Source organism: Zingiber officinale, unplaced genomic scaffold (genome assembly GCF_018446385.1).
Source record: "Zingiber officinale cultivar Zhangliang unplaced genomic scaffold, Zo_v1.1 ctg232, whole genome shotgun sequence".
Classification (NCBI taxonomy): domain Eukaryota; kingdom Viridiplantae; phylum Streptophyta; class Magnoliopsida; order Zingiberales; family Zingiberaceae; genus Zingiber; species Zingiber officinale.
Genome location: NW_024589907.1, coordinates 199,448 through 212,292, shown reverse-complemented (window position 1 = coordinate 212,292; position 12,845 = coordinate 199,448). Strand labels below are relative to the sequence as shown.

Sequence of the window (12,845 nt, the reverse complement as noted above, 5' to 3'; positions counted from 1 at the left end):
GAGAAAAATGAGGGGAGAGAGTGTGATGAGAGAGAAAGTATGAGGAGAGAGAAAGTATGATGAAAGAGAAAGTATGATGAGGAAAAAAGAGGGAGTGTGACAAGAGAGATTGAGGAGAGAGAAAGTATGATGAGAGCGAAAGTGTGATAAGAAAAAAAGAGAAAAGATAGTGTGATGGGAGAGATTGAGGAGAGAGAAAGTATGATGAGAGAGAAAGTATGATGAGAGAAAAAAAAGGAAGAGAGTGCGATGGAAGAGATTGAGGAGAGAGAAAATATGATGAGAGAGAAAGTGTAATAAGAAAAAAGAGGAAAGAGAGTATGATAGGAGAGATTAAGGAGAGAGAAAGTGTGTGTGATAAAATGATGAGAGAGAAAATATGATGAGAGAGAACAAGGAGAGAGAAGTGATATGAAAGAAAAAATAAATAAATATATTTTGATATTTGGTATTAAGGGAGAAAATTTTAGTTTTAGGTCAAGGGTATTTTTGGAATAAGGGAATATTTTGATTGATGAAAATAGGGTAATGGCTCATTGAAGGGGAGGTACATGGGAATGAGTTATTACCCAATTTCAAGGATTCATTCCCTTATTTGCATTCCTATTCCTATAATCCAAACATTAACAATGACAATCAATGATTCTCATTCCCATTCCCTGCTCCTATTCCCCTAAACCAAACGCCCCCTAAGTTAATATACTCAATTTAAGAGGATTTATACTGATTTACAGATTTTTTGTACCTAAAAATATCATGGACAATTAGGTAAAAATGTTTGACTGGGGAGTGAAAACAAAGATTTTCATGAATGGGCACTGCATGTAAAGATTTGTTTACCAATATGGACTGTATGTAAAATTACCCAAGAATTATCCCCTTATATAATAACTAATTTTAATTTTTAAATTTATTATCTCCTAATAGGGGGATGAATTTCATATTTTTAGAGAGATAGATGGCTTGAGTCGTTCTTTTGATTAAAAAATCATTTCATTTTTTTAAAAATTGTAGGGAGATTAAGTTTTAAATATGAATATAGAATATACTGAAAAAGGTACAATTTAGCCCATTTTTAAAAACTAAGTATTTTATAAGAAAATAAATCATTTTAAATACTAAAACCCAATAATGAGTACAACCATATTCTCTATATGTATTTTTATTTATTATTTTCAAAAACACAATAAAAATTAAAAATATTTTCCATACAAATCCTCAATAAATTTCCCCTAGTCCCTCCTAAGAACAAAACTAAAACTTCTATGTTCATTATTTTAATTTAAGAAAAAAAAATATCAAAAATAAATACCAAACTTGAGCTCATTTGAGTTCAACTATAGTCAAACAGTCGAGTCGACTGTTGTATATCAGTAATAGAATTTATTGATGATACTATTTCGATAAACTTGACAAGAACACATTCAATTGAATATCCAAACAAACATACATATCCTAACAATATAAAATATATAAGGAGAAATTGAATCATTTATCTCGATTATAAAAGTTTATACTGTATAACAATATTAGATAAACAAGCTAAGAACATCCAGATGAACTGGATCAATGTTAAGATTTTTTTTTTCATATTAAGATTTGTCATTCATGACTGTAATCATAAATCCTATTAGATGATAGCAATGCTCTCCTTAAACTAGTCGAATCGTCATTCATTCGCAGCAAAATCTCTGAATTGTTATGAACGACAGAAAATCAAACAACTAATCGACTTTCTTGTCAGCTTTAGTGGCTTCAGCTTCTGCGGAACCGCCACTGCTCTTCTCGGTCGATGACAATTGTGATTCGTCGAACTCCAGCAACTGTTAACAAAAACAAGTAGGTCATTCAGTATCGGAAACTGGATTTTCGATCCAACATATAGTTCCTTCCAATCGACTTCAATTCAAACAAAATATTCTACTACAAACTCGTCAGTAGCATGAAGCTACAACCTTAATGAAGTTTAGAAAGATACTTTGAAACAAATTGAACAAATCAATTTTCTTCTAATCCTACTTAGTTGAATTATTACGCAAAATCCCCGAATGAATAAGAAAGCCGTTGCATTATCGAAAACATAAAGGTCATCCGCCATTTTATAAAAAGGCAAGAAACTTGGAACTGACCGGTTTTACTTCCCCGTTCCATAGGCAATGAGCTGCTAAAAATCCGATAACTCCTGGAACTATATAAAGCAAAGCAGGCTGCATGCGGCAAAGAAACCATAAGCATAAATTTGGAGAAAAGGTACTGAACAGATAACAGAACCAGCTTCAGGCATTCACCTGTGCAGCTTGGAACCAGTTCATGATTATGATTGTAACGACCAGACCGACCGTATATCCTAAAAAGGCACTACTAAAGTACTGTGCTTGCTTTCCTCTTGAAACATCAAAGCGCAATGCCAATGCGACAAAGATACCTAATCAGAAGTATGCGTGTCAAATTGCGATGAAAAAAAAACATAAAGAAAGCTATGATAAAGCGAGAAATTTGAAAACTTCTAGCGGCACAAGAATCCACTTAATTTACTGAAAGAAGAACTAAATCAGACTAGTTGCAAAGACAAAGAAGGATTACAAGCAACAAAGAACCATAGATATCTTCTGTTTTGTGCACACCGTTGATTTGCACAGTTTAGAAACACTATGTCTATCTGATCATACTCAATTTGTTTAGAGCCCTCTATCAAGAAAAGTGACATTTTTCATTTCTCCTGAATAGTATAGTATCATATTATCCATGCAATTGTTTCAGTCCAGTTGTTAAATCACAGTAATGAGAAATATACCAACCGACAGATGGTTGGCTCTTTTACAAATTCCTAGGCATAGTTTTTAGTATACCAAAGTTCATTATTAAAACCGAACTTACAACAATACGATACTAACTAAAGATTATTTTATTGTTTATTTAATAAAGATTCAAATTATCATATAAGTTTCATGCAATGAGTTTAATCTTACACAAAGTAAACGTTCTATGGTTCCATATAAAAAGATCAAGCTTAACTTGACTTGAGAACACATCAACTGTTGAGAAAAGCAGAAGCAGAACAGCAGCAAACAACTAGACAATTCTCGAAGATTGTAGATCAATAGGTAGGAGAAATGCTGAGTTAATAGTTGAGGTTAGAGGGTTAATGAGCTTAAGTTAATGAAATATAAATGAGTTTGAGGTGATGAGGGGTGTGTTCTCAAGGACTGTTGATCGAGAGGTTAAGTTCTTTACAATGAAAAGGGTTTCTGCAATGTTCAGGGCGAGCAGTGGCTTTTTTACATTAAGATTTGTATCAGTTAGAGATCGATGACATCAAGCCCTTGCCATGAAAGATCACGCAGTTAAATCCTTCTTTGTCCACTATTCTTCATCAAATTCATCATTTCGAGCCAAGATTATCTATATATCTTGTTATAGGTGATACAATTCGATTCCAAGCAGCACGAGCAAGTTAAGATAAATAACCTATGATGATCTTGTGATGATTGTAGTTCACAAGCATAGAAGTAGATTCACAATTTTACTAAGCAGAATGATATTTTGAACCCTATTTCATGATTAGCAAAAAATACTCATATCTAACCAGCAACAACGACAAAGTGATAGAAATTAGGAAAAAGCCAAGTAAGTCGAGCTTGACTATGTTCAACCTTGCTTATTGTTGAAATAAATAAACAAAGTCAACCGAGCTCAAAAGATTGTTCATTGAAAATAATATCAAGCAAATTTAAAGGTAAGCTGGTCTTTATATAATCAAGCTATAATCCAATTCGATATTTGAAACCCATAGTATTTATTAATTTGATAAAAAACTTAATAAATAATGTTAAACATAGAGATTAAATCCTTAAAGATTTGTTTCTCAACTTGTTTATGAGTTTTGATAATATACATTCATGCGAAAAAACAAATATAAAACTTGATAATATGATATTTATACTAATCTCATGAAGCAAATGTGCAAAAAATAATTAACTGTTCAATAATAAATATTCGGTTTGAAACCAATAGTGCAACTATATATTATTCTAATAAACAAACAAACACTTCATGAATCAAGTAATCATGAACCATTAGTTTACATATATAACCCTACTAGAAATTATTTGTTAGTAGAATATTGATGAGCGGTGATAATGGCACTGAGTTTACCTTAGTAAAGCCTAATATTAAGTTCCTTTCTAATAGTTTCACAAACAGTATAGCTGACAAGCTTCACAATTATTTATCTTTTTACCTTACTCTGAATTTAATTAACAATATACAAAAACATGTTTTTAGTTTGAGAAGTTGTCTTATAATTGGATATTTACCAGGAATAACAATATCTCCAAGGCCAAGCATGGAAAAAGGTCTTGCAGCATCAGAAGTTGGAAATAGAAGCTGTCGGAAGCACATAGGAAGTTAGTGTATGAATTAAAGCACACCAAATACTTACTTAAATCAACAATCAAATACCATGAAAAACTAACCTTTATGGGAGCGTCAAAAGATTTAGCAACACTAACCATCACTGGTGTGAAGAACACCCAAAAAATATCATAAAAGAACAGTCCAACCTAAGCATAAGAGATGAAAGTCAAAAACGAATGAGCTGGTGAAAAACAAGAAGCTAACGAGTTTGGGGTTGTATTCTCCACGTGGAATAATTTTTTTTGATAAAAATCATTTCCTCCATTTTATGAGCTAACTGAATCAATAGAATGAAGGAAAATAATTATGAAATGCAGAAGAATCGTTGCAGTGCGAGCAAGCTTATATGAATAAAATATGATATCTTCTTTGTTATGAACTTTTTTCTAAACATGACGCACAGTTTGTACCAGAAAAGCACATAATAGAGGGATATTTTGTCAAAAATCTATAAGATCTGAACAATGAAAGATATGAAACTCACATTGAGGTGAACAAAATGCATAGTAATTTTTCCGAGTCTATTGAGCTTGTGTAAATGAAAAACATGTAAAATAATATGAAATTTATTTTAAAGGATTTGCCTCAAAGCATACATAAATAGTGATGCAAAAAGGACCTATTTAAAATAAATCAGATCAAAAGAGTAAATGGAATCAAGTTCTGGATTGAACATTTATTTTATTTCTTTTACTTCACTATTAATAGAATTCTTAGTCTATTTGCCATTGTACCCCCGTTCAAACAAGACTAAAATATAAATATGAAGAGGTTACTATCAAGCAGAAGCAATATGTGAAGATGCTAGGGAAATGTTTCACTAGTCTCTTCTCTCCCTCTTATTCCACCCAAGGAAACAGAGAGATACAATGCCTGGGGAAAACTTTTCCCCATGCACTTATCATTCCGCATTTCCTTTCTTCATAGGATATTGGACCTAAGCATATACCATGCTGATCTTGTAAACAAATGGATTTGCAAAGGCATAACATCTATAAATTTAAGTTTTGAGGTTTTAACTTAATTTCATCAGGAAACCTAGCTCATTGAATTGTCGTAGGAAATTTTAACATTGTAAAATACCGTAACCAAATAATAAGGTTAAATGGACGAATAACTTTAACGGAATTTTTAGAAATTTTCTGAGAATTTTTCGGAACCCGTATGGCGTATGTTAAGGGGATAAATTATGGGGCTAAGGGAAAGCATGTTTAAGTTATCCTATTTGAACGAGGAAAAGTTTAATTTTTTCTTTTCTTTTTCCTTTTTCTTTTCCTCTTACTGTGTCCTGTCGTGCCCTATTTCTCCCTAATCGTTGAAGCTTCCCTCAAAATCCTGATTCTTCCTCCTCTCTCGCGTCGTCTCCTCTCTTCTCTTCTTCTCCTCTTCATCTTCCCCAACCGGCGCTGTCTCGTTTCCTCTCCTCCCCTTTCCTCTTCATCACGAGTTAGCCCTAATCTCCACTGAATCATCTCCTTCCCTTTCCTCCTCCGATCGCTGGCCAATCTGCCACAATCCTCTCTGTGCCACACTGCCCTACACAGGCTGATCTGTGGCCAAGTGCAGGAAATCACCGTCGCCCTCTTCCATCGTTGCGGCCACAAACTCTGGTGCTTGCTGTGTTGCCTTGTTACCATCGCACGATCGCCGCCACTTGATCGAGCCAGAGTCACCAGATCGTCGGCGCGGGTGGCCATTCAGGGCTCTGAGGGTAAGCTAGCCTTGACTGATCCTTCTTCTCTTGATCTTTCTTCGATCCGTGCCCTAGTCTCCCCCACATCAAGTCGCCCCTTTCTTCTTTTCGATCCACCCTGCCGGGAGCCAAGGCAGATCAAGGCTCGATGCTGTGGCTTTAGACTACAGTGACACTATTCATTGGTTGCCTAACGCAGGTTGTGGTATAGCCGTCGATCTCCACTCACTCGAAATTAGAAGGTAAGAGGTGCTCTCTGTATCTCTGATCTTCCTTCTGTTCGATTTCCCCATACGATTGTTACTTGCTCAGCATGATTGGTTGCAGAGCTAAAGCTGCAGTGATTACACCTTTGCTGAATCCCGACAATTATAGTTGGTCAGCTGATTTTGGAGGTGGCAAGTGCCTCCGACTAGAATTTCCAGCAGCTGCGTTTTCTGGCCGTGGACCAACAGGAGTGGCTTTGAGTTGAGGTAAGGTGTAGAGAAATTGATCCTTGCTGTAGTTTACACCTAGAATTGAAACTAGGAAAGATTAGGAATGATTTATCCAATTGGTTGTCGTGATAATTAGGGTTAAACTAGTTTAACTCTAGTGGGTGGTTAATTAATGATCGTACTTCGATTAGGGGTTACCCTAAAAATGTTTGGGAATTTTATTTAGCTATTTCCTATATGTGTAATTAGCTAAATACATTTATGTAATAGCAGAACATTGATTCGAGACGGGCATCTTGACGTAAGATTTCTGGTCACGATCGACTGATAAAAGCAGGGGTACCTTTGACTTATCTTTTGATATTGTCATTCTGATATGCTTAGTAGCTTATAACTAGTAATAATAGTTATGTTTATATCTATTTGGTATATCACTACTTGATACCTATAGTATGCCCATATTTATCTGTTATGCATTTATGATTATGTCCTTTTGTTCTTGCATTGTGGACTTATGTAGTGACATACAGTGCATTACCGGATACAGATCTTGCTACTAGTTATACTTGACATGTGTACCTTGTTTATTACTTGGCATGTGTACCTAGGTTTACAACTTGGCATGAGTACCTAGGTTTACTATCTAGCATGTGTACCTAGATCATTGATTTGGACTTGGTTTCCTTTTTGGTACACATTATGAGGAGGCTAGTATTTGTCAGGATTTACATGCTTAGTGTCATGCACCATCTTGCATGATTGCATGCTGAGCGATTGTCGGCTCCATTATTGTTGAGCACATCGCCAGTTACATGGATCTGCACACACAACAACTCATAAATTAGTAGTATATCAGACAGAGTGTGTGCAGTTTGCTCTGCCAGGGCTCCGCTAGTCTGCTCATGGGTAGTGTGATTACAGCGTGGTAGCAGGACAGGGATCCCTCCTCTTGACTATAACACAGGGATATGAGAGCATTGCGCTCTCCCACTTATGATTTGGAGTAGGAGGATAGGTGTACTCCGACAGCATCCTGTCCACTCAGTCACTCAGGAGTAGTGATGGCAGAGTGCACAGTTGTCATAGCTCTACCCACTCGGTCTCACCATCGTGTGTGAGATGACTTACTGACGTCAAGGGTGACCATGTCATTTGCATCATATGCATGGATTGCATTTATTGCTTGTGATTGTTGTATTTTGGATGCTGTCTTTTTGTGGTTGCATATGATTGACATGCATACAGGATACATTATGTATTTGGTCTAATGGCCCTGCATCTGTTGGAGAGGTTCACACCTTTATGCCAGGATAAGAGACCCTGGTGAATACAGCTTCTCCCCTTGTTTCAGTTTTGCATTACCTATTATTGTTCAGGAGACTGTACACCATGATTATTACTAGTAGTTATATTTTACTATGCATATCCGCTTGATACCCGCTGAGTTGTTGAACTCATTACCCCTTAGTTTTCCTGTTGTTTTCAGGATAACACATAGATATGTTGTGTCGCTTGGAGTATCCTGTCTATTGGTCCCACATCACATCAGAAGACAATTTACCTCGCTCTTGATTTCTTTTTATATATTCTTTATTGATTTAGCTTTGTATTGGTATTTAGCCATGTGGCTATTTTATTATTTTGGTGTTGCATTTGTGTTTAAGTCGTGCTGGCACGCATTATGTTGTTTTGGTTTGTATGAGCTTTTCTTATGTTTTTCCGTTGTGTTTTGGTACAACCGAGTGGACTGTTTAATATATAACTACATGGTTGTGTTTTTAGTACAGTCGTGTGGTTGTTTATTATATATAACTGCGTGGTTGTATATATATTCCAGCCGTGTGGGCTGATGAGTACTTGTGGATGAATATGTGATTCAGATTGTCACCGATACGGGGAGATGTTGCCGGATTTTTCTCTGGCAGAAACTCCTCTAGGGCGTGACAAACATTGTATTTTCTTGATTGTGGTTTGCATTTTTCACACTAAGAGTAGAAGCATAGTGTGATGAATGTAATTTACATGATAGCATAGAAAAGGTGGATCAGTGTTGGCTATATTGCTGAAACTTGTGGGTAAATGGTCAATAAAAGATAGCTTTGAGCTCATCTGTCCCTGAGATGTGTTTGATTTAGAATCGATTAGATGAAATTTGGTGCTCTATTGTGGATTCAGGCTCTAGATATTTTTTGTATTTTTTCTGCTATATATTGTTGTCTCCTAATATTTGAGACACATCTACAAGTGACAATGGATGTGGATGCAGTGCGATATAGGTTAGCCGTTAGCCGTCATTTGGAATGCAGCTAGTCTCTGATACAAAAGTTAAATACATCAGGAATCAAGTTAGCTCACTATTTACTCACTCAAAACAATGCACTATGAAGTCGGATCAGTAAAGACAAAGCAAAGGGCACATTTCAGAATGAAAAAACATATATTTTAATGGAAATACTGAAGACAGAGAGACTGTTCTCATCTCTTACCAAAAGAATGGCTCCTGTTTTAAATGATCCCAATGATAACATTTCAATTCCCTGAGACATGGATAAAGTATAAGACATTCAGGGTAAAGTGGTGAAAAAAAAACAAAATTTAACATGTTGAAAATTTTATTTCAACATATATGTGCTCCAATTCTTCAGTAAAAACACACTAAATGTTAGCAATAGAGAAGATGGTTAAGTGGGTAACATGTTAAATTGTTACTGAATATATTTGGTGCTGTGTCAATGTGTTTGTAGTAAACTCTATTTGAATATATATTGTAATTTTTTTCAATACCAGAAACTGAGGAGTGTCATCTTAGAATCAGAAAATTTTCAAAGTACAAAGTGAATGTGTTAAGTAATTCAACTTATCTCATTCAAAAATAAAAAGAATAAGTGTCTCATAACGGTTGTCGATGATTATTTATGATGTTTCTTGTGCAGATTGACTCTTTTAATTACATATAGATTTGGAAGAAAATAAGAAAGGAGACGACACAATAATAGTTTTTCCATCATGGTAGGTCAAGATATCAAACAACAGCTAGGAGATTTGTATAAAAAGCAAAGGGAGGGTAACAAATAACCTACAAGAATAAGAAAATAAGAATATTTTTTGGTCCATCGTTATGCAATTTCTTTAAACAATATCTTATTTTGATAACGGTGAAATGTGTGGAAATTATAAAAGCAATAGTGCAATGACCAGAAAACCATATGGTACTTGTATCTAAGTTCGCAAATGGAAAGACAAAAATCTTTCACAATCAAACTATTCTATACAAACTAAAAACATATAATATATACATATATCACAGGCAAACAACAGGCACATAATACAAAGAACACAAAACAAAAAACAAAAACGGTTAGAAATATAATAACTCATCAGCCAACTGCAGCATGCATGCAACCATAGAAGCCAACAAAAGAATCAAGTTTATTTTTGTTTTTGGAAGAGAATTAACCTGAATGCAGAATGCAATCCCCAAGATGTTGTTTGCAAGCCAATGCTTTTTCAGAGCATACCAAACACAGAAGAAAGTTCCTGGTATTGAGGCAACAACCTGAGATCTGGTGAATTCCAGAGAAGCAGCTGCGGCCATGAATATCAAATAAACAATTAAGAAAACAAAATGGTCATAGATGACAAGGATATAGGACAATCCAGCAATATACTCCAAGGGAAAGGATGTTAACATCCCTTAATTCTTTAAACACAGTCATTTCAAGCTTGTTGCAGTGCAAATCCTAAAATAAAGTACAAAAGGATAAAAGAGAGAAATTCACTAAGGGTGTGTTTCTTATGAAAGAAAGAAGCCCAAATGAAAATAATGAAACAAAAAAAATCCACAGCCATACTTTTTACTCAGTTTCCTCTGGTGGAAAAAGAGGAAGGGAAGAAATATGGAAAACATTTCCCCCTAATTTTCCTCCATGTTGCTTCCATCCAATTTGGACGGAGCACACACTTTCATGTGCAATAGAGCTTAAATCTAATCTTAAAAAAATGAAATAATTTTTCTTTTCAAATAAAGCTTTGAAATAAGTTTCCCTATGTCTTTCCTTTTGAAATAATTGAACAAGAATATTTTGCAATCAGTTTTCCCTCTGCTATCTTTCTTTTTCTAATTGTATCCTCCCTTTGTAGGAAACAAGGCCTATAAGTTAGTGAGAAGAATGTTGGTCATGATGACTGAGAGATGCGTGATATCATAATTTTGGATTTCTACATATATGTTGTGTATGATCAATATTACGAGCTACCAATGAACTTAATGCAATTAACCAAGAAAAAAACCCAAGAGCATGATTGTTATTAGATAAGGGCAAGATATAGAGAAGTCAACAGCCAATCATACTCATCAGCATAGACTTTCTCATTACTGAACTTTTCATTTTAAACATGAAACAATTTTTAAAGCAATAAGATGTATGAAGTTAACCAACACAGCACATACACTAATTTTAAATGATACTGGACAAGAGAGAGAGAGAGAGCATACAATGGAAATAAGGAACACGCCAAATGATGAGGTCATCGTTCCAACGTTTTGGGAGAAAATGCTTGATTGCTGGTAATAAAGTTGCCCTGCATACCAGTTTTAGTGACAACTGAGGAACTGTATCTAATAATACTAAATATCATCAAGACAGATATCATTTCAAAGGGAATGACAGTTACATACGAGAAAGCCACAATCCCAAGAACAAAGAAGTAACATGTCAGTACAGCATTGACTAGATCTTTGGAGAAGACTTTGAAAAGAAGAAACAGTGACAACAGCATTGCACTCCCTACCAAAGGAAATCGCATAGCATGTTCATTTGACATTGTCTCCTGCAGATATTTCATGTTTATTGAGATATATACTACTGTAAACCAAAGCATTACAAGTAAGCTACATTCAGTCATAAAAAAAGGAAAGCAGTGCTTACTGAAGGTGGAGTTGGCTTGACCGACCGATAGCAACCAACATAAACAGTAAGACATGCTGTCAAAACTACATTGACATTGGGATTTACCTTCACAACAAGTGGTGCTAAAGTCAAACCTGTATGAAGAAAATATTAAAATATAAATATAGAGCTGGAGGAAACTGTATAAACCAACACATTCTTTAAGATTGCCAGACCATAATTAATGCAAGTATACTAATAAAAATTCACAAAATAATAATTAAACTTTTGACATGACATATTATGTAAAAAAGAACATAAGCAAAGGCTACAAACCTAAAAGAGCAAAGTTCACGACTCGTTCGTGTGTTCTCATTGTATCAATTCAAATTCACAGGCAAGTCACGATTGCAAGCAATAGTGGGGGTTGGATACAAGCTTGTAAGGAAGATCTCAGGAAGATGAGATCTTCCAGGAAAACTTAAAATTTCGAGATTTGAACAATAAATTTGGTGGTGGATTAGGGTATCCTCTTCCCAGATTTTAAGGCCTGCATGAGAAAAAGAAAAACATAGTCATAAAGAAGGAACACTTGTATCTCATACAAATCAAAATTCACGCTGATGATTTGTAACATGGCATCAGTGAAAAAAAATAACTTGAGCAAGTCCCTGGAAATATAAGCAGATACATAAGTCGAGATCTAATCATTACTCTTCATAAGCATCTTAGTCAAATTATAAAAACACCACCTTCATGAAAGAAGCAGAAGATTAAACAATTTAATATAGATTATCCAAATTCCAAAGGAGGGGCGAGGTATTGCCCGGAACATCCTAATCACCTCCGATCCATGCTATCGAACAAGCAGTAACTACGACGGTCGTAGATCCGAATGTAACTCCTGATGAGGTCGACTACAGCACTAAGGCGCAAGCAACAACGAAGGAGCTTTGGAGATCTAGACGGGAGGAGATAAGAAACAGATGCAAATATACGTTACCTTCGCTTCCTACGATGGAGGGAGGTCGGAAGGGCCCAGGTCGGGGACCAGAAACTTGGCGATTCGCCCTGTGAAGGAAACCCTAGATCGGCTACTTCCGATTCGCCTCCCCTCTTTTCGCCTCCGTGATTTTGAAGGTGCCCACCTGCGACGTTACCCTTCCCAAACGCACGCAGACTGAACAGGGGTTTCGAGTTCAACTCCTCTCGCTCCGTGTCCTGTCCACGACCCAACCCGCATGGATTCGCTCGCTGATCTAACGGACCTAGAATTTGCCTAGTCGGCATATGACGTGTCCGTTTGCAGTCTCTAGGGCCCCACGTAAACGTGTTCGGACCGATATTATTCGGGTAATATTTTGGGCGATATCATCGGGTTTCTTTTATTCACAGCGAGGGCCTAGTAAT

General features: G+C 35.7%; 1 protein-coding gene across 1 annotated transcript; it reads right to left on the bottom strand.

Moving 5' to 3' along the window:
• Nucleotides 1–1,473: 1,473 nt before the first annotated feature.
• On the bottom strand, nt 1,474–12,674 carry LOC122037044 (signal peptide peptidase 2-like). The gene is made up of 12 exons (XM_042596499.1): nt 12,439–12,674; nt 11,772–11,985; nt 11,475–11,590; nt 11,225–11,376; nt 11,042–11,127; nt 10,004–10,131; nt 9,033–9,083; nt 4,476–4,562; nt 4,317–4,386; nt 2,289–2,425; nt 2,130–2,207; nt 1,474–1,823 (listed from the first exon to the last, which is right to left on the bottom strand). Exons 2-12 carry the CDS (start codon nt 11,809–11,811, stop codon nt 1,725–1,727), a joined length of 1,044 nt encoding a protein of 347 aa, XP_042452433.1. The 5' UTR covers nt 11,812–11,985; nt 12,439–12,674; the 3' UTR covers nt 1,474–1,724.
• Between the last annotated feature and the right edge of the window lie 171 nt (nt 12,675–12,845).